The sequence below is a fragment of the Exophiala xenobiotica genome, assembly GCF_000835505.1.
Source record: "Exophiala xenobiotica strain CBS 118157 unplaced genomic scaffold supercont1.2, whole genome shotgun sequence".
Classification (NCBI taxonomy): Eukaryota; Fungi; Ascomycota; class Eurotiomycetes; order Chaetothyriales; family Herpotrichiellaceae; genus Exophiala; species Exophiala xenobiotica.
The window spans coordinates 1,935,411-1,959,336 of record NW_013562493.1 but is presented as its reverse complement, the minus strand read 5'-3'; the positions used below and the strand labels follow the sequence as shown (position 1 = coordinate 1,959,336).

Genomic DNA, 23,926 nt, shown 5'->3' with positions numbered 1-23,926 from the left:
GACAAAGATGCTGGGGGCGGAGCGGAATCATTCCACCACCTGACAAATGAGACGCTGACCACACCACACTACGGAGTACCTGCTTTGTACAGATGATCAGTGCGTCCATCGAGAGACCCGAGATTAGGATGTTATAGTGTCTGCTGCTCAGCTGAAGCCGAGGAACACCGGGTGGTGTTCTTAAGCGCTAACTCTTGCAACTGCGGAGACAGCCTCGTTCGGGTGTATCCTTGGAGAAGCTTAGTGACGGCTGGTGAGGCTTGGAAGGCAAGTCGGGATAGAATTGGGCCAGGCAGGGGCCCGGGGGTTAGGAGAAGTATAACGGAGCTTGCCAAGGGTAAAGTCCCTTACGCCAACGTTTTTGGGTGTCTTCTAGTACCAGGACAGAGACTCAGTGTTAATACCTGGTGCAGTACTTGGCCTGCTACTACTCCAATTCAAGTTTTTAGGGGCTGGACGAGGACTAAAGGGTTCTGTGTCTACAGGGCACAGGTGGTTGAATAAGAAGGCCCTATAGCTACGTGGATCACGTGTCACCAAAGCTACTCGTGACTACTACAGGGGGTCTGTGAGTCAAAACCACAAACTTCACTTCTCTACCAAAGTTTTCCAGTGAGGACCTGTTCTATCCACCCATCTGTGTCTACTCTTCGTGACTGGTTAACCACGTTAACATGCTTCCCACAGAATGCAGTTTTACCCGTCTCAGAAAACATCTGACTGGCAATAAATACCCCAACTTCGTCCTCTCTCTCTCTAGAAGAGAATCCTTAATGCTACACTCTATTGCACACCTTCAGGATCTGATCGGATCTCTCGAACTTAAGAATCGCCTTTAACACTGAACCCGGTCTCTCACCACCAGCAATCCGATCTTCCTCGACATCAGGCGTCCTCCTCAACACTTTCGGTCACGCTACAATGGCAGAAAAAGTTCAGACTAGGCTCCTTATCCTGTCCGACACGCACGGCGAAGATTTCAGCTCTGAGGATCGGCCTCGACAGCGTGTGGATGTGGCTCTACACTGTGGTGACCTCACTGACGTCTCAAAGCTTGACGAATTCCAAACCTCAATCGAGATGCTCAAGAAGATCGACGCTCCACTCAAGTTGGTTATTGCTGGAAACCATGATTTTACTATGGACATCACTGCTTTCGAAGCCAAACTTGCGGAGCCATCGCAACCCCTAGAACCTGAAATTGTGGCTCGAGAATACGGAACCCTAGGGCAAGCAAGACAATTATTCGACGACGCAAAGAGTGAGGGCATCGTCCTTTTAGATGAGGGAACCCATCACTTTGTACTGGAAAATGGAGCGATGCTAAAAGTTTTTGCCAGTCCGTACACTCCAGCCTTAGGCGCATGGGGCTTTCAATATCACCCAAACAATGGGCGTCGATTTCATATCGAGGAAGATACCGACATCGTCATGACGCACGGCCCTCCAAAAGGCATTATGGATATCACTTACGGCCGAGAACGCGCTGGCTGCCCAGATCTCTTTACCGCCGTTGCCCGTGCTCGACCTCGCGTCCACTGCTTTGGCCATATCCACGAGGGTTGGGGTGCAAAGGTAGTGACCTGGAAAGACAGCGGAATTGATCAACCATCCCACTTCACCTCTATCGACAATGAAAATTCGACAATTGTCGAGAGATTAGCTACGCTCCGAGCAAGCACATTCGACTCGGATGAGACCACCCTAGAAAAGCGCGCGAAACTGGAAAAGCTGAAGCACAATAAATGTGCCGCAACAAGTCACAGGAACAAAGATGACTATCAGCTGGATGCGGGCAAGGAAACACTCTTCGTCAACGCCTCAATTATGGGACACGAGGACTTTACGCAGAGACCTTGGTTGGTGGATTTGGAGCTGGCGAAGTACACGGAATGAAGAACCCAGTAATGTGTCCAAAATTTGTATTAAAATTACAAATTAAGATATGAGGAAATGGTATGCAAGCGGCCAATTATTGGCGCTTAACACTGCTCCCAGCACCAAGCGATCCAGCCTCCCCAGACTAGACTCCCCTGCACTGCGCATACACCCCAGTTCCTCGTTTTCAAGCTCTGGAAGTAATTGACCCCTGCTCGCCACCCTCGACAATAGCCATCGAAAGTCTTCAACTTCACCATCGCTCCCACGATCGACCACCGTCACGGCCCGCAACCTCAACAAATCCGACACGGACGCAACAGACCCTTCAAAGAAGGGTACTGTCACGCGAATCCGTTCGATGCACCCGTTGCTGATCTCGAGCAGGTCAACTCGGACTCGGATATCTTGTCCCGGGGCATCGAACGCGATTTTGCCGTCGGATTCGAAGGAAAGGTTGGGGGCGCCGGCCGAAATGCCCTCCCAGATGTCGGTTAACGCGCTGGGAGGGGCCGCAACATCCACGTCCTCCGTCACAAGGACCGAGGAGTGGGCAATGCTGGCTGCGCCGCCAACCAGGATGGTTTGACGACGCAATTCCGGCCGGACTAGGCGGGTGATCGAGCGCAAGCACTCTTCGAGTGCTTGCCGCAGTGGTGCAGCGATGATGGAGTTGGACTTCGGCATATTTCGAGGGTACGAGACGCGCAGGGTACTGCAGAGTCGCTATTTACATTATTCGTCAGCTTTTTGGCCTCCTCGATAATGTATCATCGACTCTTACAAGAACTGGAGTGTGCTGAGCAGGCGGAGGAGGTCTGGTTCCGGCTGGAGTCGCTTGCAGTATGCATCTGTCAGTGTCTATACAGTGTGCTTGCGTATGGAGGAATTGCTTACGGCTGGGAGCAGCGTAATCGATGCAGTTACTGATTTGTACTCGCATCTATGCATCATTAGCTAGCATCGCAGACTTTAGGGCAGCTGTATTCACGAGAATTCTACCGTTATGCTATGTGGTGAGAAACAACAGTCGACGCCGTGAGCAGCAGACAATATACACTTCGACTCCTCATTGCTCCTTCCTTTACTACTACAATCTGTCCTCGATTGTCAGTCGCATTGAGGAATCTATTGTCAATGCCCTCGGCAGGTGCGAGTATACCTACTCTAGCAGCCAGAACTAGTCTCAGGAGGATGTACGTCTGGCAACTGCCAGCAGACATCCCAATGTACCGCTCATATATCACTCGCATGCTTCTAGGCAACTTCTAGGCAACATCATCTATAGCATATTGGGGCAAGTATTCAACCTCAGTATCATGTTTGTAGAGGCCTACAACAGTGGGGACTTCGGCAGCCGCAATCAGCCATGGAAGTTCAACGGCCACGGTACCTATGGTACACATCTTCTGTAACAACTGTGCGTCCGGCAGACGGTTGTCACGGGGTGTGTATCGAGAGGAGTCAGGAAACGTTGCGGGCAGCACAAGGTAGCGTATCGAACAAGGATGGCACTGAAGCCTATCCTCTTAAGGCTCTATTGTCATGCGGTGGGGCAAATGCAAGGGGTAACTGCGTGCCGCAAGTCAAAGAAGGTTGAAGAGATCTCTATCTTGTGCCCAAGGGTCCAAGGTGAACCCCTAACTATATAGCTCATAGCTGGTTGGAACGCCCAAGTCTGACACGTAATTGCAAGCTAACAACACTGTTAGTATTGACTTGATTGAGAAGTCTGTCCTCTCTTCCCCTATAATAAGGCAGTAGAGCTATATAAGTGCGCTATAAGAGAGTGTTAACGTGTGGCCGCAGTAGATCTAGACGGCGAGTGGCGACGGCGACGTCGTGTAGAGATTTCACGGTCCAGACTACCTATGGAATAGAGACAGGGGAATGTCTGGGCTATAAACGACGGTACAACCTAAGGAGACGGAGTAAAGAGCGTAAAGAGAAAATGAGTGCTAGCGAGGCTCTCGTCGACGCCGTCCTCGAGGCTTAGAGAATCTCGAGGGCATACCTAGAGAGCGTCTAGGGTGTGCCTAGAGCGCACAACGCGGGTATGGTTTCACAGTATCCTTGCATTGCAGTGGCTTCACGCTGTAACTCATCGTAGGCGAATTGTCTGGATCGGCACCTGCTTGACCTGTGGGTTCTGCCAATACATCAGGCCGTACACATAGCCCTCGCCAACCAAAGTGAAGTACCCCTCGTCGACTGGTCGGAGGATGAACGGAGCAGAACCTCCACGCAGAAATGCGACAACGTCGCCTACCCTGGACTCGACAGGTACAAAGCCGAATAGGCCTTTGCTAGTCTTGCAGAAGCGGTAGTGCACGAATTGCAATAGCATGGCGCGATGGTATTGCGCAGTAGTGGACCATCCTTGATTACGGAGAATACTCATCAGAGCCATGTGGTGACATTGGAGCCGGTTCAGGCCTTCGAAGGGACCATTTACAGGCGGAGGAGAGGGTGGAGAAAACATTGGGCTTACGTCAATGATGTGCAAGAGACTTTGGCACCGAGTCTTCATCCAAGACCTCGTAGCATGCGCAACTCCATCGCCGTCACCGTCGTGTATCATGTCGAGAATGCCAACGATGATTCCCGCTAGCTCGGCGGGGACCTCCCTTCCTATGGGTAAAGGGCCCAGCTTTGCGATGTTGTCAACAAATCTCCCTTCGAGACTGATAACAGTGCCGCACTTGCTGACCTGCAGTCGTGGTGTCTGTTCGGTCAAACCCTCAGAGTAGTCAGGGTTCTTCACTCTACAAGAGGAAATGCAAGGGAAGCAATTCAGCCAATCAAACAACCACGAAGGGCCATGGGATTCCATACGCATCTCGGTTAGCCTGCAACGCGGGTCTCTCTATGCAAGGATATCCAGACTTTTCGAGTGTTGGATTTCTGTGAGGAGGAATGTACGAAGGACAGTGCTTGGGGGCGAGTCGTAATCCACTGAGACAGTCCTGACGAACATAGGGTCCAGGAGGCCGAACATCGCGTACAAACGATCGAGGGTATCTGAACACAGATGATGGCCTGTCTCAAAGAGCAAATCTCCCAGCATATACCTGGCTGAATAACCTGTGTAGTGATTCAATACCACTAGCCACAACCAATGATTCGTGGCCATCCTGGGTATATTCCTAAATGGTCCTTATAGCCCCACGCCAAAACTGGTATTGGCCTCAATTAGACAAAGTATCGCCCACTCGAGAGTATCTCGGGAGAACATATAAGAGCCATAGAGAAATATAGCGCTGGAGGCCAACTCAACTTCTTGAACAACCCAGAGCCGTCGAGCCCAGGAGCATTGCAAGAGTTCCTCCACAGCTTGTATGGCCTGTGGAAGGTCCGTCACCGAAGCAAATATTCTTTCGAGATCTGCCAGCTCTCCGGGAGGTGCATCTTGTTAACAGCCACGGCACTCGTCTGACCTCCGTCACCAAGCCAGACAAGCACTTGTTCTGCGTTGGAGTAGACCGCCTTCATCAACTTGACTTGGTGGCTGCGTTCGCCCGAGGCTTCCTGGTTGATGCAGATTCCGTCGATCCAGAGACTCCGCTGCCGATCTGGCAGCCTCAGGCGCGTCAAGGTAGACCTAGCACTCTCTGTGACCTTGAGTGCTCGGTCGTCGCAGATCACTTGTGCCGACAGAGTTGGATCACCCCAGGCCTATGATATTGCTTCATATGGGGGGGTCGATGAGACATGGCTCGTGACCAGTGTACCTCGAAGCGGTTCCTCGCCAGATCCGGGGGAGAGAGCAAAGATCCTGATCTGGTCGTTTCCTCGGTGCTGAAGGCGCGTGTTGTACCGCTTTTTTTTCGCAGCTTCCAGTGGCTGGTAAATATATGGCTCTCGAGGCGGGATGGTACGTTTGCGAGCAACTCGTGTTTGTTGTGGCTGTTTCGACGGCTGCGGCGATCGCCTGCGCCGTTCCGATGTCCTTCGGGTGAAGGTTCTCTGGAGCCGGAATGGCGCCATTGCAGACCGCAGACGACAGAGCTGACTTCGTCAAATAAAAGTGACTAGGTGTTTTGCGGTGTGCCGCCGTGAAGAACAGCAAGTTTTAACGTTGGCAGTGACATGACTGAAGGATGCCTAAGATGTTGCAGCCTCATGGAAAAGCCGCGCATATTAGTCTATCCCCGGTCGAGGCAGTGCTGATGAGCTACTGGGGTATTGTGAGGCGCAAGCAACGGGACCTGCAGGAGGTGATGAAGAGATAGGCTGGGAAGGAAAGTCACTGGCTCATGGTAAGGCTGACTAGGCTCGTGTGGCAAGCTGCTAGGCCGGGCCTTTGGTGAGAGCAACGGGTTTTGCCCAGGACTTTTGGGCCTGGTGAGGCCGCAATAGCAGGCACAGTGCCTCGATAAAATAAAGTGGCCTGGTTGTGTTACAATAGGCGTTCGACTTACTATAGTCTCATAGGTAAATGTTGTAATTTGGCGCTAGGGTGCCATTCGACGACAAACAGCAGCGAGGACAATTTGTGTGCAGTGGCAGCAGGGCCTCTTGTTCAATGCGGTGCCTAACTGCTGCTCTCACGATTCAAGCGGTAGCTGTTTCTGTCGCTAGTATTTTATCGTACTTCTTAGCTATCTAAGAAGGGATACTATATTCTATAAAAATTAGAGTATACCTTGATCCTTAGAACTTTTACGTACCTTTAAACTATCTTGGCGGACTATAAACGGGCCGGAGGCACTAAGCCTAAGTAGAATAAGCCATTTTTAAAAGTATTTCATAGTTTTTGATGGTAGATTTTTGCTCCAAATGTTATACACATTAATACCCACGTCAATACTGCCGCAACTATTCGTGGATTCGCTTGCCTCTATGGCGCAGTGGTAACGCGTCGCACTTGTACCACTGGAACATAAACCTGTTCCTTATGCCACAACCAATGCGAAGATCTTCAGTTCAATTCTGAATGGAGGCAATAGTTCCTTTTTTTTTTTTTTTAGTTTCGCTCTCCCTGAAAATCATTGAGGAAAAGGTATGGCAAGCTCCCGACAAACTTAATGGTGGAAGAGCATTAAGTCGCTAGTAAATCCTTCGTTTCTGGTCATACTCAAATGAAAGTTTATCGTAATAGCGAATTACTATATCGGGTAGTATTTAGTTTTACAGCATTGCTGCCCGTAACACGTCCAGATCACACAATTAGCTTTACGGGTTATTAGAAGCAGATACGCGAATTCATTTTCCCTTTCTTGGTTTTGAGACTTCCACCAGCAGGCCAAGGCAGGGTATGCTCGCTTCCGAATCTCTCGGAAACTACAGCTTTGTTGGTGAATCGACAGGGTTCAGAGTAGGAAAGCCACGTCTCAACGCTTGTCAATTTGGATGTCCCATGGCTTCTTCGTTTATCTGGTACTCAATAGCGTCGAGGCTACATCCCTTCCTCAAGAATTGCCTTACGCCTTGTACAGGGTATCCAAATAGGCAACCACCATCTTCTCGACAATGCTCTTGTCTGGCAGACTCCCTGCGACACCGTATAATTGAGCACTCGATCCCTTGCCTTTCTCGATCGGGCCACCAGCCTTGAGCCTGTCGAGGGCCTTCTCCTTCTCTCCTTGAACTACCGCAACTAGGTCATCAATCAAGCTGTCCACAGCGCCAGGTTTCGTCATGGGCAGAGTGACAGCAACATGTACACCAGGTGGATCCTGCAGCGAGTTCAAATGCCATTGCCTCTTCGACATTGCGTCTGCGATGTCGTAGACGGAAATAGCCGGGTCGAATGACTCGAACGCCACGACACTAACCATTGGACGACCTAGGATTGACAATGTCTCCTTCAACACCGAGTGTTCCTTGATTGCGTTCTCGATAGTCAGTTTCGTGGTGACAATCTTGTGCGTGGCATCTACATAGCCCTTCTCGCCGACGAACATCATACTCGCCCAGCAGCCGGCGATAAGAGCGCCCGGCCGTGAGCCAGCAATGCTAGGTGACCCGTAAACACCGCCTGACCACTCCGGACAAATGAAGTACTGGTATTCACGGAGTTGTCGATTTCGGTAGAGAATACAGCTGTTGCCCTTGGGAGCAAACCCGTATTTATGAGTGTCGACGCTGATCGAAGTCACACCAGGCTGTCGGAAATCAAAGCCGCCTTCCTCAGCCCAGGGAGAGGGAAAACCTGCCTTGGCCAGACAAGGCATGATGAAAGATCCCAGACAGCAGTCGACATGTAAGGGAATCTTGTAAGCCAAGGCCAGTTTCGATAGTGCTGGGATATTGTCGACTATACCATGGGGATAGTTCGGTGCTGAACCAACAAGCAGGACAGTATTGGGATTGATTAGCCGTCTAACCCTGTTGACATCGACCACATAGTCTGGCGCCGGACAAGCCACAGTATGCATTTTGATTTTGAAATAGTTGGCGGCTTTGTGGAAAGCCGCATGAGCCGTGCTCGGGATGATCATCTCGGGCTCCGTAATCCTTCGCTCCGAGTATCCCTTCTGTCGCGCTGATAGACAAGCCATCAGAATCGACTCGGTGCCTCCAGAAGTCGTAGCCCCAGCCCCAGATTCAGGTGCATTGAACAAAGCCAGTACCATAGCGACCACTTCGGCCTCCATCTTCCTTACGGCAGGAAACACATCGGCATGGATTGGATTGGCAACGCTGAACAATCTCATCGCTTCGCTTTGTATGTCCAGCAGAGACGACTCGCCGTGGTATACTGCGCCAGACACTTTACCTTCCTCCCACCGCGTCCGCTTCATGGCGGCTAGTGATTCGAGCTCGGTATGTAACTGTTCCTTGGTCCAGGGCTCTTTGGGAAGATGACGGTAATGATTTGTTCCAGGCCCTGAAGGCACCAGCTTGTCTTCCATATCTTTCTTTGCAATCTCCAGCTGCTTCGACACTTGGGACCTCACGCCCGGTAGATTCAAAAACATTTTGTATGCATTCTTGTGGATAGAATGGTAGAGGACGAGGATCGACCCGATCAAGCCATGGCCACGAAGGAAATAGAAGGACTTGCGCAGTATACGCAGCACGAATAAAGCAAATATTATATTCCGTAGTCTGTAAAACTTCTTAGATATAACCACTAATAACCAGTCTTGGGCCAACGTACATGTTGAAATTGCCATGGTAGTCCCTCAGTCGCGAGGTTGATTGAGATCTCTGGAACTTGCTCTGCAAGCTGACGGGGAGAGGTGATGAACCCATGATGGGCGGCGAGTGCAAGGTTATTGAAGAGACATCAGACAATTGCTTGAGAGCAGGCGAGATAACCGAGTCTTGCAAACGATGCAGTCTAGACAGAGTGACACAGGACGACAACTTTCATATGCTTTTCTCCGCAGTTGTCAGTCAGTAGTGCTGGCGGCCGTTGGTCTCTGGAGGTGGCACCAGAATATCCGACGGAGCCTCGTATTTCGTTTCCTTCGATACGGGGGCTACGTCAGGTGGTGGCTCTTACAGAAGTTCACCAGGCTTGCACAGCATAAATTGATAATTGTTTGATGGAGCTGGTCTACTGTTCCATTGGTCTTCAACCATCTATGAAGAGTCTTGCTTCTCCCTCTTACTTTTTGGAGCTTAGATCTCAGCTCATCCACCAACTCTCGATATGTACAAAACAGCTGAGAAGGACCATGCCTCATGACGCCGAATATGCCCCAGATTTTGTCTCTCCAAGGCCGTCTGATCTCATAAAATCAATGCTAATAAACGTTCTCACACATTCTTCGTCCTCTAAGCGGTGATGCCATTCGTTCTGGCCTTCTTGATGGCGTGCCCGTTCGCGACCTCATCTTCAACCGTCTCGTCCAGCTCTCTCTTCTCTGGTATCGAATTGTCTTCCGCCTGCTTCTCTGCTAGTAGCTTCTTCTCCTTCTCGGTCATGTTGGGTAGTTCGACCTCGTTTCCAGGGTTCTTCTTGCCCATCTTCAAAGCGCGATGGTAGGCGTGAATGATCGAGTCAGCGTCATCAATCGCAATCGGTCGGATGTCGGCGAGTCTCTTGATGGCTGCGGTAACCTCCTTGTATTGTGCGTCGGTCATCTCGATGTTGAGTTGCTGTGCTCGTGACTTGATGGCGTTCCAGCCAGTCAACCGAGACGCAAAGTGGATGTATCTGCCAATACCGAAGTCGGCAGGGTCGATGATCTCGTATGTGCTGGGGTTGGCCAAGATAGCCTTTGCATGGATACCCGCCTTGTGGGTGAAGGCACAGAATCCGGTGATTGGGTTGTTGAAGGGAATGTTAACGGCGACCGATTCGGCGACAAGCTCTTCAATATCCTTGATCTTCTCCAGCCGGTACTTGTTCTTGACATAGTCTCGGTCGGCGGTAATCATCCGAGCCATGAGACCACCGAGAGTGGTGATACCATTTCGCTCCCCAATGCCGAGGACCGAGGTATCAATATGTGTTGCGCCTGCCTCCAGAGCGCAATAGGCGTTGGCGATGGCACACCCGGTGTCGTTGTGGAAGTGGCATTCGATATCGCAGGAAACCACTCCACGGAGAGTTCGGACAAGGTCATAAACTTGTCTGGGGGACGCACATCCGACAGTATCTGCAATGCCAACTCTCTGCAAATAATTAGAAGAGGGTTCCAGTATACTGCAAAATCGAGAACGATTTTGTAGCTAGGTAGGACGGGTGGTGGTTGGGTAAGCACTTACGTTGACACCAACCTTGTCGACAGCTTGGTAAAGGGAAAGCAGATCGACTAGGTCGGATCGGAACGAGTCTTCACTGGAGAATCGAATCTCAATACCCTTGCTCTTGACGAATTCGATGACCTCGATGGCGGTGTTCTTGATGTAGGTCATGTCCTTGCCATGGGAATGCTCTCGCAAAAATGAGGACGTTCCAATAACCACATCAACTCCATCGACACCTGTTTCTACCGCTATCCGAGCATCATCCATGTGGCATCTGATGTGAGTGAGAATCTTGGATCTCTTCAAGCCGAGCTTGCAGATGGCTTCACAGTCCTTGCGAGATTGCTCGGAAGCTGCGGGGCTGGTGAGCTCGATATAGTCGGCGCCAAATTCATCCAAGGCCTTTGCAATTTCAATCTTCTTGGCCGTGTCGAAGTAAGCATTTGCGAATTGCTCTCCTTCTCTTAGTGTGCTCTCAATAATCTGGAACTTGCTGACGTTGCTGAGAAAGTCGCCGACAGGGAGGTAAGGATTTCTGGCGTTGAGAGGAGCGGGAGTAGCTCTCGTCTGGATGCCTGTATAGCCAGAGCGGTCACCGTTGACTCCATTCGCATGGCCATTGACGCCATTAGTGTGTCCGTTGACACCGTTTGTCGTAGCGTCGTCTGCCGAAGGACACATTTTGTGTGCGTATGTGAGAGTTTATGTAGGGAGAGAAGAGGGACCCGTAATATGACTCGGAGAGGGACTGTAGTGGTGGTGTCAAAGTGTGAGAGATAGAGGAAGCGAGAAGAGCAGGAGATCACGAGCGGTGAGGTCGAAGCAGAGTAAATAGTGAAATTTGAAAAATGAGTCAAAAACAGGGACGGTGATTCGGCAGCTGAGAAAAGGTCCAGAGGTCTTCTGCAGGTCGCTAGCAAGGATGGGAGGCACCTTAGCTGGGAGGGGAGACGAAGGAGAGTGCGCAGGCTGTAAGGTGCTCGGTGCTGGGCTGGCTGGGTGCTTGGTGCGGGGAAGAGAAAATCTGCGGCGACCATCTCCGAAGCCGGCGAAAATTCTGCAATGACATCTTCAATCAGTGCCTGGCACCCAAGGCAGCCCACTGGCTCGCTCGGCTCGCTGCAAAGGCCCTAAATGGGCATGGCCAGACGTGCCAGACTCAACTCAACCACTAAACAGCCGCCAAATCGTATTACCCGCCAATTAGAGGATTGTAGAAGTATCAAGGGAAGCCTCAAGTACCAGGTACCCAAGGTACGAATGTCTTCTACCTTGGGAATTCCTTCTGAACGGGTGGTCACTTTACACAAGATTGTTTTACAGATCGGTCTCGGCTACTCTATGACCAGACATCCCGCCATATCGTCCTAACAACCGTCCTGGTAGGTACCTTAGTCATAGCATTGCGAGCCGCGATATTGGAGGATCCCACTGTCAAGAGAACAAGTATCGTTATGGAGTACGGATACCGCATATGACTACGCAGTACTATCTACATACTCGCAAAAGGACGATCAGGTCCAGTCTCTGGACTACCCACAAAGTACCAGTAGTAGCCCCTACTGTCGAACAAGTAACTTGACTCACACTTACCGGCGTAAGAATCTAGAAATTTCTTGCTGTTTGTAACAGGGCGTGAGACCGAATTACACTCGATCGACCTTCCGGCCACCTCTCCTCTACTAGTCACTTTGGCAGCATATACCAAGAAAAACATATCCTATTGAGACGCGAACATCAATTCTGTGTACTGAATAACCCAGATTGACAAGAACCGACAATATGGCATCCATCAGAAACCCTTGGATCGAGACGCCCCTGCTCGAATCGAGCATCCTTTCCAAAATCGCAGGATGTCGCATATTCTTGAAACTTGAAAACCTCCAACCTTCATCATCCTTCAAGTCACGCGGGATCGGCAATTCCATGCTCAAGAGCATACAAGCCCAGAATCCCTCCGACACCAGGGACGTCCATTTCTATTCATCGTCGGGCGGCAACGCTGGGCTAGCCTGCGTGACAGCAGCGGTCTCACTCGGCTACAAGTCGTCCGTCATCGTGCCCACCAGCACAGACGAGCGGACGATCGAAAAGCTCCGCGCCGCCGGTGCAAGCGAGGTCATTTCTCACGGAGACAACTGGTTCCATGCAGACGAGTATCTCCGAAAGACTGTCATCCCTGAAGCAGAAAAGCACGGTGAGCGAGGGATCTACATCCACCCGTTCGACAACCCAGCCGTATGGGAAGGTGCTGCGACTATGATCGACGAGATCAAGACTCAGATGCCCGACAGCGAAAGGCCAGATGCCATCATCTGCTCCGTTGGCGGGGGCGGTCTCTTCTCCGGTATCATGGACGGTCTCGACCGCGTCGGCTGGGGCGACCAAGTCCAAGTGCTGCCCGTCGAGACACTAGGTGCCGACTCTTTGGCACAATCACTCAAGAAGGGCGAGCTGATCACCCTTCCTAGCATCACGTCCGTGGCAACATCTCTGGGCGCGATCCGTGTCGCCGAACACGCATTCCAACAAGCTCAGCGGCCCAACGTGACGCCAGTGGTCCTCGACGACGCCGAAGCATGTGCGGCGTGCTGGCGGTTTCTCGATGATGAACGATACCTGGTCGAACCTGCCTGCGGCGTGAGTGTCGCGCTGGCGTACGACGGAAGACTGAAACACTACCTGAATGGATTCCGTCCTGAATCCAAGGTCGTCATTATTGTCTGCGGAGGGTCTAAAATCACACTGGAGTTATTGAACAAATATCAACGAACGTATCAACGCCGAAGCGAGGAGCTCGCATCGAAATATGCCTAAGACTTGCGTGTCCAACTTCTCTCCGTCGAAGAGATTGTTCAGGCCTTATGGTATCAGTGTGCGGGACCGGTACGTCGCCCACTGACAAACATACAACATCACGATAATGCAGGAGAGATCAGACTTAGACTTGGCTTTCATGTGGCTTTCCACGATTTGGTTTTCGATCTTGAATGGTACATCGACAAAGCGAAGAAAGGGCATCTTGGTAGACATGCTCTTTAATTTATGACACACCCAAATGCCCTGCCCCACGAGATAGGATGTTGGGCTAACAGTAGGCGTTACGAGGCTGGCGTGCTTAATGCGCTTTGAACAGCTCAAAGCGTCGGCAGCCCTTTGGTGCAGGGCAAGGCCCTGGGTTGGTTACGAGGGAGGTTATTTCTAAACGAGGTCAACTCGTCAACTGACCAACGAATCACTCCTCTCCCATCTCAATCAAAAGGGAAAAACTAGGGAGCTGTGCTGGTTGCACACAGATAAAAAGGACGTGCACAAGGGGCAAAGTTGTGACGTTCAACAAGATATATTCAGGAAGCGACAATAACTAAATGCTGCTACCTTGACATCCATCACGCTTTCGTCCGTCTGGTCAAATTGCAAATGACGCCCTCCTGCTGCACAAACCAGTGGTTAACAATATGCCACTCCTTGTCCGGGTGCGTCAACTCGATCTTGAAGTCTCTCAATAGCTGGGCCAGCACTTTCTGCATCTCCTACCAACTGTTAGCAAGCTGTACCGGGGTAGAAGGGAGAGAAGGGAGAACGCGTGCGTACAATGATGGATATGTTGCGTCCGATGCACTTGCGGCTGCCAGCGCCAAAATTCAATTCGAGGATATTGTCCATTTGCTTCAACTGGGCGTCTGAAGTGTTCAACCACCTCTCGGGCTTGAACTCGTCAGGATCCGGGAAGATGGCTGGGTCTCGGTTCGTGACCCAAGGGTTGATGCCGACAATGGTGCCGCCAGGGATGAAGTGTCCGTCAATCTCGACTCCCTCAGGTGGGACATGTCGCTCCATAAGCAGTCCTACAGAAGGGTGAATGCGCATTGATTCCTTCAGCACGGCGTTGAAGTATGGCAATTCGTTCGTCGATTCCTTGTACTTGATGGGCGAACTTAATTTGCCTTGTTTATCGGCTTTGTCGATCTCTTCCACAACCTTAGCCATGCACTTAGGGTGTTTGCACAAGTAGTAGATGAATGCTCGCAGAGCAATCGCCGTCGTGTCACTTCCTGTCAATCGAGTCAGCCAATGTTCCAAAACATACAAAGTATAAGAGCATACCGGCAAAGACGTTTGTCGACAAATGGACAATGATATCGCGAGTGCTCATCTTGTCAGGGTCCGAAGACTTGACATAAGCCCACCTTGAAAGCATGTCTCGCCCTCCAGCATCGGCATTGATAAGCTCTCCATCCCGTTTAATCGATGCACGTCCGTTGATCGCTTTGAGTGTGAAAACAAGCACCTGGTTCCAGGTCTCCATCGCTGGCATCAGCATAGAGAATAGAGGGTTTCCGAGAAGGAACTTGTGATATTCAGGCACCTGCCCGCAGAGGGCTGCGTAGGTAAGCATCCCTTCGATGGCCTTCATCATGCCATCCACGTCTTGTCCTTGGTCCAAAAACCCAAGCTTGCTGGCAAAAGTGACCTCGCCAACAACATCGAAAGCGAAATACTGCAGCCAGGCCCCAAGGTCAACCGGAGTCTTCTTTGCCGCGAACTCGTTGAGTTTCTGCGTAAACAGGGTGATGCAAGAGTCGATGGCATCTTCGGACTCGAGCAGGTTTGGCAAGCTGTATGCTGCACCGACTTTACGTTTTTCCACTCGATGGTAGTTTGGATCCCGTGTAGAAAATAGGTTCATTTCTGGCTGCTTCTTCCATGAAATGCATTGGATCGGGTAGAAGCCGGTCTTGGTAAAATTTTCTTTGATGTTATAGATGATCGGAATGTAGGATGGATCTGCGACGGAGACGTGGTTAGGGGCAATGCGAACAAGCGGCCCATATTTCCTGTGCACGTCTATTGCCGTCAAATGCGCCTTCCCTTTGTAGACGTCGTAAAGTCTCCAGAATTTGGTATACGCTGCTAGCGTAGGCCCAGGAATCGACACCAGATGTCGCTGAAATTTGTTCCAAAGCACCCGGAAGAGTATGAAGGCAGCGATGAGCTGCAGAGGGTACGTAAAAGCAATGGTCTGCAGCCGGGACAGTATTGGAGTGGTCTCTGCGCTTGTTGTAGGAGCCTGAGGAGCCATCTTTGATGTAACTGGACCGGTCAGGCCGGTGTCGAAGAGAACGCGCTTTGTGTCTGTCCTCAAGCTGGAAGTTAACAGGAAGAGGGCTCAGCTGAACGTTCCAAGCCATGTTGTCCTTTGCCAACATTATATTCTCCCCGCCTGGGGTGCCCGCCTGTCCGGAACAGCAGGTCACGTTTCGGAAACACCACATATCCACAGTCCATGAACCCGACCACTGAACCATGGGCTGAATCATTCTTTGATCTGTGATTGATCAAAGCTCCTCCGTGGCGGGAGAACTGCCCCACCCGAACCTATGGGGATCGTCGTGATGTGTGGAGGGTACATGTGGAGGTGCTCGATCCGGAGACGTAGCCTCATCGAGATAGACAGTAGAACAGCAACAAAGGGACTGAGTAAGTCACCCCGACGATCGTGGATATGGGATGGCTTAGGACATGGTTTGACGAGTGGACGCTGATGCAAGATGAGCCTGTCGAAGGCATTGATTTGCATGTTTTTCTTGACATTGGTTCTTTATCTGAGCCGAGATGCTGCAATGCTTCAAATTCTGCTATGCTGCCGACATTTCGTAGCTGGTGCTTTTGTCGGTCCTCCGACAAGCATTCCGGACAACGGCGGACTGTCTACTGTGCAGGCATGTCGGAAACTGACGTCGTAGGCCGGAAGCGCTATTCAGCAGCTATTGTGGAAGCTCAGAATTGGCGATTCTTGGCGGCCTAGCACAAGTCAGCCACACCGGTGGCCATCTCCCTTCAAAGGCCATTCCGAAAGGAGTCGATCAAGCTTGTCCTCCATCCGAAGCACGGATCGATACTGAGGATCGTCATTCGTCGTTTGGCTTGGGAGTTGCTTGGACTTTGGTCAGAAACCCATCTCGGGACGTATGGTACAGGGCCACAGTATGATGATGGCTTGCATGCACAGGAGAATGCGACCGAGGCATGAGTATTGCTGCATCAATTGGCCTTCTGTGGTATGGGGAAGGAATTCTGGTTTGACCAGATCTTGCAAATTCCGGTATCATAGCAGTCTCAGCTGTCCGGTAACCTGGTCGACAACACTTTTCGGACCGAGAACCCCTAGTACTGTTGCACTGCCAGCTGCAATCTGTGTCCTACCCGCATCGTGTATGATTCTTGCACAAAGACCGAGACTCATTGCTTGGGCCTGCAGTGTCTCCAGCTCTTCTTCAGATTTAGCTTGTACCGCGATCTTGGGCTGTCCTCCCCATTCCCACCGCTTGAGCAAAGGCGCGGATGAAGGATGGCTGAGCAGGTATTTGTAACAGGCGAGTGTGGCATGAGAACATTGTGCTGCAATTTTACCTGCAAAGCTAGTCAGGTTGAGCTCAACATTGGAGGATTCAAGGTCAATCTTCTTACCTTTACCCATCCCCAGATCGGTCCTTACTGCCAGCACAAGCTTGACTTCCTCGGTAGATTCTCTGAAGTCATTGAGTTCTTTTCCGTCGCCTTCGTCTTCATCGTCTTCTTCTTCTTGCTCATCTTCATCATCGGCCTGTTCATCGCTTGAATCTGCATGGACCTTGACATCATAGCTGTTTGGCCAACTTTGCTTGACTCCGCCTGAATTGCTCTGACCGCCAAATACACCAATACTGGCGCCTTGTCCGATAAAGTAGCCCGCCAGCAGGCCCAGAATGAGAGAAGACACCGCAACCGCGGCGATTGAAGGAGCGGCCTTCTCAGCCATGGTTTCAAACTATTGAGTCGCCACGGTAAAGGGAAAAAGGAAACTCGAAACCCCCTTGGCTACTTCACTGTGCCGGCTACAAGATATCATTTCCCTCAAACACCGGTTCTGTCCTGTCGCTCAGAAATCGCAGACGCGGAAGTTACAAAGCAGCCAAATATGCCAAGATCTAAATCTCACGCTAACACTTGAGTTTGCTCTGAGCCATCACGTGATTTAGCCTGCGCCCCCGCATTCCGTGCTCCTGTCACTCTCGATTATTCGCGCCATAACCTACACAAGTCCTTCAAGCCTACGATTCTCCGTGTGAAACCTCACATAGTCTGTTTCGCTCAAGTTCACAGATGCAACCTCACAAAGCCCGTTACACAGCCCATATTGCATATCCTGTCGAATAAGCGGCAGGCCATCATCGAATTATCCAGACTGTCATGATCCTGCCCGCCCTGTAGTCACTCTTTTCTGTGCCTCCAGATCGGTGTTGTGACCATGAGGCTTTGGAACTCGGCCGTCGTCGAGGGGTCAGGTTGACCAAATATTCCATCGGAGAGGACATTCCGCCCTATGAAATACTTTCTCATACTTGGGGGCCCGATGGTGAGGAAGTGACTTTCCAAGATATACAGATGCGTCTGGCAAGAATAAGGCTGGATATGGCGAACCTGGTCCTGTGGGAACAAGTCTCAATGGATGACCTTCAATATTTCTGGGTGGAGACGTGCGATATCTACGAATGTCGCCCACACGACCACATTGCTCACACCGCTGCATGGCTACCACAGATTCCTTGAAGCCGCCAATGATATACCAGTGCGACTGCCGTGGCGGTCGCTTATCCTCTTGCCTAATTCTGCCTTTCATTTTCCCGGCAAACTTCGCGTTCAGGGCTCATGCAATGCAGGTCTCGGCCTAATCGGCGCGCGTTAGGCGCTTAGGCAGATGCAACAGTGAGCCTCTTATTATCTGTTCTACTTACACTAGACAAAAGGGTAGGGCAGGTGGCTGTCTCAGCCCATTGATAGGTAGCGACTATTATTTCCACGTCTGCTGCACTTCAATCGTGAACCTCATCTTTCCTAGCCATAAGCGGTTTATGCCTGGCAGAGCAGTTCCCACAGAGCTTCAAGCCTCTTCAACAAGGACGGCAACTGAGCGGTAAGCCCTCATCTACTCATCACGACCAGCAGCGCAACTTGTCGGAAGCTGAAAACTCTCCCACTAACTTTAGTGGGCATCCTCAGCCTTGTCGACCAAAATCTGTATTTGAAAAATCATATTCATCTGGCCCAAACAGATCTTCCTTTGAAACGATCACCAAGATGTCATTGAGGAGCTTCACAACGACTACCTCGCAGAACACTGTATATGGGAGCACTGACACCTTCTTGTCTACTATGTCGAATCAGGCACATCAAAATTACCAGGATATCTGGGCAACCGAGCTCCAAAACAAAGGGTGGAAGTATAGGCTTGGTCATGACGAAAGGTCTACTTCGGAGAGCTACATCACCCTCTTAGACATTTCGTCTGCCTGCCATATAACCGAATGGCAGATCAAGGCTCCTGCTGAGGACGAACCCATACAGGATTGGATCCAGACACACAGAGAAAAGCTGCAAACGCTTGGACTCAACACCATATCTCGATTAATCGTGTTTGAGGAAGATTTGTGCTTCTGTGCCCAAGAGCTTCTTGGAGTCGAGTACAACATCGAGCCCGCAGTGTTCCGAGATATTGTGTATTCCCGGATGGTCAGACATCAGCCTAACGGCTGGGAGACACATGATACTCAGCTACCAGAATATATGACCGAGTTCTCCCCACGGCATTTGGATTTCGGATATGGTTGGGTGAGCAAGATTATCGCTACTGAGCAGAGTACCTTTTCCAGACCCAAGAACGTTGGTAAGTCACTTTTTTTTAGGTCAGTGTCTCCACGGCAGAGACGCAGCTGACATCGGCGCAGTCATCTTGTCAGCTGGTACTCTGCAGATCTGCTCTCCTGCGGGAGCGTCCCTGGATCGGTCGCCTTCTATTGGCTATCGACCACATGGTCTTGAAGATCTTTATCAAGGAGGACTGGGTTACACTCATGACTTCTTCGTGGATTGTGCAGAGGTTTTTAAGGCATCTATTCGAAAATGGCCCCCATCGCTTCATGTCGCTGCGCACGAAGACCCATTGATGTTCCTGTTGCCGGTGCTCGATATTCACACCACGATCTTGAGAGGGGAGCTGGCGGGCAAAGATCGTAGCCTTCGTATGGGCAGAGGCGAGTGGCAGCGGCTCCCAATGCTGGTCGAAAGAGCTTGGGATGATCTACGCATGATGAAGCACGACAGCACCGGGCCTTTCGATTGTTTCCTGCAGTACGATGCTGAACGGAACGACGGCCGCACTCAAAAACAAGACGAGTATGTACGTTTATTTGGGAGATTCCAGCGCGTCGTGCATCAACTTCATCGCACCGAGCAGCTTGCCCGAGACTACTTACAAGCCCATGTCGGATGGATGAGCCTCGAAGAGTCTCGTGCATCAATCAAGCAGTCCAAAATTGCTCTAGAAGAGGGTAAGCGGACAAAACTAGGTAAGTCTCAGGTCCATATGACTGGTTCGTTGATTACTGAGACGTCTATTACTTTTTCCCGTTGATAGTCACCATGCTAGCCTTCTTCTTCGTCCCAATAAGCCTGGGCACTTCGATCTTTGGAATGAACCTTGAGGAACTCAACGGGTCCGGGAAATCTGTTTGGGTTTTCCTCGTGACGACATTATGTATATTCATCGTGTCTAGTTTCAGCTGGGGATTCTCGTATCAAATTTCGAACTACTACTCACTGCATGAGCATGTGTACAGCGAAGGCAGACCCGGTCCCGTCACGGAAGACGGGGAAGTGCAGGTTGAAAGAGGAGGCGACGTACATTGGCAGGTTAGGCTGCATCAATTCGCACAATTGATCTCGAATGGACACGTGGTTTGGGCGTGGAAATCCGGCATCGCATTTTCCCTAATGCCCAGCGGCAGGAGAGGGTTCATCAAGTCCTGCTCGTCTCATTCGCACTCTCGCCCACCATTATCTACGAAGGCTCAAGAGTACATTGATAAACACATCTACTACGCCAGCATGGATGATCCGCATTTCCCATGCTCTTACATTATCATGCATCTCGATTTGGAGCACGGGTTTGAGTGTTCTAAGCTGAAACTGGGGGGCTAATCCTAGCATCAATAGATGCTCACTTCGGACGGATGATCGATTCAGTGCTGCCAGTCTATCGGAGAGAGGCTTCCATCAGTTTTCAGATTGCGCTTCACGATGAACAAGATTTCAACGCACTGAACCCTCTCAGATTTCTGGATCTCTTCTTCTTGGATGCTGCTGGGACCGACTCAGCGCTTGCTTGGCAGCCTGCAGCAGGTGCAACAGACGATCTGGGTCTGGAAGCCATCTTGATTCGTCTCGACTCGACTCTGCGAAAGTTGAAGAGCCGTTGTCTCGGGTCGGAGGACGTTTACGAGCCACCTCTCCAAGCACCCACGGAGGCAGAGAGTCTGGATGAAGCAGTCTTCCTGCCCATAATCCATGATGTGGCAAATGTGAGACAGCACAAGCTTTTCTCGTTCGATTTCAGTGTTGACTTCCTGCATCGCTCGTTGCGGGATTTCATGGTCAGTGATGGATTGCGGCTCCTTCGTCCAGACTCAAGTTTCGAATTTGACTCGTGGAATTTCCTGCATAACGCAAGATTTGTTCAAGCCCAACAGTTCCAACCAGCCGGATTCTGCGGCCCACTGACAACTGTATTCTGCAGCTATGTCCTCAGTACACTTGGCGTCCCGGGCTATCGTACCTTCACGGTCTCGCGGAGTTTGGCCACAGAATATGCGAAACCGTCGAGAGTATCCCTGGAGATTACGGCTACTTTCCCAGTTTCTCGTATTCGAACGCCTGACTTCGCGCCGCAATACAGAAGAGCACGGATTAGTAACGTGGGTAGACACTCTGCATCACGTGACGAGGCTGCGAAGTCCAGGAGTCAGCACTTGGAGGACGTTGCAGTTCCTCGCTCAGCAGATTTGCAGAACAGTCGAAGCTGACAGGGCCGGATGAGATCCAGGTATTGATACCTTAGGCATCTTGACGATGAGCGACGCTCAGTCAGACCTAGTTTCCCCCCTTTACGGCTTTCCGTGGCTCTCGGCCATAATATCCGGATCCTTCGTGTCGATCAGCAAAACCTCCTCCACCTCATCCATCTCCTCATCTGATTGAATCCATGAAGAAGAGCATTATGTCACCCATCATCACGTAACGTATGAATGACGTAAGTTCCTACCAGATGATAAAAGATACCTCACCTTCATATCGAACCGACATCCCCCTCGAGAATCCATATTGACCCATTATCCATATTGACCCATTATCCATATTGACCCATTATCCATATTGACCCATTATCCATATTGACCCATTATCCATATTGACCCATTACCCTAGATCATCCTGCTCCAGAGCACAACTCCCAGCTACTAGTATCAGCAGAGTCAAAGATCAATCCAAAGCGACAAAATGTCTGGTACGTATAGGACCACCTCGCTATACCTTTACAGTATTACCGACCATAGCACACCAAATTGACAAACCTGTTACCTGACATTGTAGACGCCACGGATAAATATCCCGAACATCCCGCCAACCTCAAAGCCCAGCAGAAGCAAGAGGAGTACGAGGAACGCAAGGCCCATTCGAACAGCGGAAGCAACACGCATAGCGGACAGGGCATGGAGTACGTGACCCGGAAGAACCACAGTTCGAGAAAGGATGAGGAAGGGAAGGGACACGAGGTGCCCCACGGAGGTCACGGAGGCTCAAGTATTCCGAACCATAGATAAAGAAAGAATCTGCTTCGACCAGGATCTCATCATGCTTACGACCAAGGTTCGATGAAGTACCTAGCCTTGTCGACAAACAGCCTCTTGTGCGTCAGAATTCTCTGGCCACGAAATCAGGAGGGAAGCTCAACCCGCAATTTTGTACAGTACGAGGTGCGCCAGGAGATTAATACCGTGGATTGAAAAGTCCAATGATCGTCTCTCACCCTCCTAACGGTACCAGCCGGTGTTCGCCAGTTCGCCAGTTCTCCAGCCTCGCCCCCTGTAAAGGTTTTTCAGTTCCACGCCCATGTCAACAACAACCTTCCACCTCGGTTGTCCCTGTACATCCGCAGGAACCATGGTCCGGTTGCCTCGCCCATTCTCCGTCCTCCAACCTCTCATCTCCACCGTCTCATCTTGACAAACAATCAAAGCCCTCTTCAACCTGCCACCTGCCAACCTGCCAACCCGCGAACTCGCCACGTTAGCGGTTCACCACCCAATCCAATCCTTCTTGCCCACATCCACCCCCTTCGTCCTCAAAATGTCATACACAGTGACCGCATGAAAGTAGAAATTCGGCAGCGCAAAGTCATTCACATAACTCAGACCCGTGAACTTGTGCTCGAACAGAGTGACCTCGACACCTTCCTTGTCGTCAAACTGGCTCCGGTCCACGGCCTCGAGAAACTGGACGGTCTTCGCCAGCCGGGCCTGCAACTCCTCGAATGTCTCCTCGTTGTCCTCCCACGGCTGGTTCGTGACCCCGCCCACACGCACGGCGATGAATTTCGCCGCATTCGACGCCGTCCGGACCTGGAAGGGCAACGGGTGCATGTCCGGCGCAAGGCGGGCTTCGAGCAGTTCCGAATGCGGCAGGCCCTTGCTGTCGAGATACGCCTCGCCCTTTTTCAGGATGTTGGTGAGGTTCTTGAGTGTGCGGAGGACGGGCACGAGGGCGGTGTCGTAGAGTGTTAGTACGGGTGCCATGATGTGATGTCTACCTAGGTATTTCTCCTCGCCACTGCAAGTCACTAATCCAGGTTGCTAATGGGGGTGAGGTTCGGGTTGTTGTCAGTGGAAAAAGGTCCGGTTTTTGGAAGGTGGGCGGGAAGGGCTGCTCTTTTCAAGGCTCTACGGAGGTAGGTGGCTCGAAGCTCCAAGAAGGGTGGTTGGTGATGGTGGATTTATCATTTGTCAGCCTTCTCGAATCAGACCCACCAACGAAACACGAACTCGGCTACCACTCTACGAGGGTACATTGACATAGCGAACAGAGTCAAAGCGGGTAGGGAGCACCCTCAAAAATGTCATGAGAAGCGGTCAGTGTGAGGCTGAAATTGACGAACAAATCAAAGTCCCCAGCCCAGTTCAGCCCAGTGGTTCTAGGTTGGCACTGTCATACGCCGTTCGTATTCGTGTTATGCGGAGGTTGCGGAAGAACATCCACTCCGAGATACCCACAGGCGGGTGACAGGTAGCAACCTATCTACTTTGTCCTTTGAATCGTCGAAACAGCAGTTGGCATCGCATTGAACAGGAGGCCCTCCTGCCACACAAATTGTCCTCGCTGCTGTTTGTCGTCGAATAGCACCCCAGCGCCAAATTACACGATTTACCTAAGAGACCATCGCAGATACCTTAGTTGTTCAGCCTCGTATCGAGCCGCCATACGCCGGACACCATCCTATACCAAGGCTTGGCCCTACCAACCTCAACTTCCT

General features: G+C 51.1%; 9 protein-coding genes and 1 non-coding gene across 11 annotated transcripts; 4 read left to right on the top strand and 6 right to left on the bottom strand.

Moving 5' to 3' along the window:
- Positions 1-604: 604 nt before the first annotated feature.
- On the top strand, positions 605-1,969 carry PV05_02925. Of its 2 annotated transcripts, XM_013463531.1 has the most exons (2): positions 605-1,004; positions 1,054-1,969. In XM_013463531.1, the coding sequence occupies exon 2, from the start codon at positions 1,081-1,083 to the stop codon at positions 1,894-1,896; it is 816 nt and encodes a 271-aa protein (XP_013318985.1). In that variant the 5' UTR covers positions 605-1,004; positions 1,054-1,080; the 3' UTR covers positions 1,897-1,969. The 2 variants fall into 2 exon arrangements, with proteins under 2 accessions (XP_013318985.1, XP_013318986.1); XM_013463532.1 differs by having other exon boundaries at positions 605-1,969.
- PV05_02924 (uncharacterized protein) lies at positions 1,939-2,565 on the bottom strand (the record flags this gene model as incomplete). Its single annotated transcript, XM_013463530.1, has 1 exon — positions 1,939-2,565. One exon carries the CDS (start codon positions 2,563-2,565, stop codon positions 1,939-1,941), a length of 627 nt encoding a protein of 208 aa, XP_013318984.1.
- A 4,149-nt stretch (positions 2,566-6,714) lies between these two features.
- On the top strand, positions 6,715-6,823 carry PV05_02923. The gene has a single exon. It is a non-coding gene; the product is annotated as a tRNA-Thr (tRNA).
- A 173-nt stretch (positions 6,824-6,996) lies between these two features.
- Positions 6,997-9,205, bottom strand: PV05_02922 (uncharacterized protein). The gene is made up of 2 exons (XM_013463529.1): positions 8,984-9,205; positions 6,997-8,931 (listed from the first exon to the last, which is right to left on the bottom strand). Exons 1-2 carry the CDS (start codon positions 9,076-9,078, stop codon positions 7,302-7,304), a joined length of 1,725 nt encoding a protein of 574 aa, XP_013318983.1. The 5' UTR covers positions 9,079-9,205; the 3' UTR covers positions 6,997-7,301.
- Positions 9,206-9,348: 143 nt separating this feature from the next.
- PV05_02921 (homocitrate synthase, mitochondrial) lies at positions 9,349-11,453 on the bottom strand. The gene is made up of 2 exons (XM_013463528.1): positions 10,543-11,453; positions 9,349-10,449 (listed from the first exon to the last, which is right to left on the bottom strand). Exons 1-2 carry the CDS (start codon positions 11,203-11,205, stop codon positions 9,607-9,609), a joined length of 1,506 nt encoding a protein of 501 aa, XP_013318982.1. The 5' UTR covers positions 11,206-11,453; the 3' UTR covers positions 9,349-9,606.
- Positions 11,454-11,806: 353 nt separating this feature from the next.
- On the top strand, positions 11,807-14,566 carry PV05_02920 (uncharacterized protein). The gene has a single exon (XM_013463527.1). The coding sequence runs from the start codon at positions 12,307-12,309 to the stop codon at positions 13,339-13,341; it is 1,035 nt and encodes a 344-aa protein (XP_013318981.1). The 5' UTR covers positions 11,807-12,306; the 3' UTR covers positions 13,342-14,566.
- Positions 13,914-15,607, bottom strand: PV05_02919 (uncharacterized protein; the record flags this gene model as incomplete). Its single annotated transcript, XM_013463526.1, has 3 exons — positions 13,914-14,057; positions 14,119-14,579; positions 14,632-15,607. The coding sequence occupies 3 exons, from the start codon at positions 15,605-15,607 to the stop codon at positions 13,914-13,916; spliced, it is 1,581 nt and encodes a 526-aa protein (XP_013318980.1).
- Positions 15,608-16,633: 1,026 nt separating this feature from the next.
- PV05_02918 (peptidyl-tRNA hydrolase) lies at positions 16,634-17,326 on the bottom strand (the record flags this gene model as incomplete). Its single annotated transcript, XM_013463525.1, has 2 exons — positions 16,634-16,938; positions 16,996-17,326. The coding sequence occupies 2 exons, from the start codon at positions 17,324-17,326 to the stop codon at positions 16,634-16,636; spliced, it is 636 nt and encodes a 211-aa protein (XP_013318979.1).
- Positions 17,327-18,645: 1,319 nt separating this feature from the next.
- Positions 18,646-21,425, top strand: PV05_02917 (uncharacterized protein; the record flags this gene model as incomplete). The annotated part of the gene is made up of 4 exons (XM_013463524.1): positions 18,646-19,231; positions 19,293-19,913; positions 19,982-20,518; positions 20,560-21,425. The coding sequence occupies 4 exons, from the start codon at positions 18,646-18,648 to the stop codon at positions 21,423-21,425; spliced, it is 2,610 nt and encodes an 869-aa protein (XP_013318978.1).
- A 781-nt stretch (positions 21,426-22,206) lies between these two features.
- Positions 22,207-23,434, bottom strand: PV05_02916 (uncharacterized protein). The gene has a single exon (XM_013463523.1). It carries the CDS (start codon positions 23,190-23,192, stop codon positions 22,695-22,697), a length of 498 nt encoding a protein of 165 aa, XP_013318977.1. The 5' UTR covers positions 23,193-23,434; the 3' UTR covers positions 22,207-22,694.
- Between the last annotated feature and the right edge of the window lie 492 nt (positions 23,435-23,926).

Bases quoted from the DNA above. Each gene is read 5' to 3' on its own strand.
- PV05_02925 (XM_013463532.1), top strand. From the start codon at position 922: ATGGCAGAAAAAGTTCAGACTAGGCTCCTTATCCTGTCCGACACGCAC.
- PV05_02922 (XM_013463529.1), bottom strand. From the start codon at position 9,078: ATGGGTTCATCACCTCTCCCCGTCAGCTTGCAGAGCAAGTTCCAGAGA. The intron at 8,932-8,983 runs GTACGTTGGCCC...GAAGTTTTACAG, and splicing joins TACCATGGCAATTTCAACAT to ACTACGGAATATAATATTTG.
- PV05_02921 (XM_013463528.1), bottom strand. From the start codon at position 11,205: ATGTGTCCTTCGGCAGACGACGCTACGACAAACGGTGTCAACGGACAC. The intron at 10,450-10,542 runs GTAAGTGCTTAC...AATTATTTGCAG, and splicing joins TCGACAAGGTTGGTGTCAAC to AGAGTTGGCATTGCAGATAC.
- PV05_02920 (XM_013463527.1), top strand. From the start codon at position 12,307: ATGGCATCCATCAGAAACCCTTGGATCGAGACGCCCCTGCTCGAATCG.
- PV05_02916 (XM_013463523.1), bottom strand. From the start codon at position 23,192: ATGGCACCCGTACTAACACTCTACGACACCGCCCTCGTGCCCGTCCTC.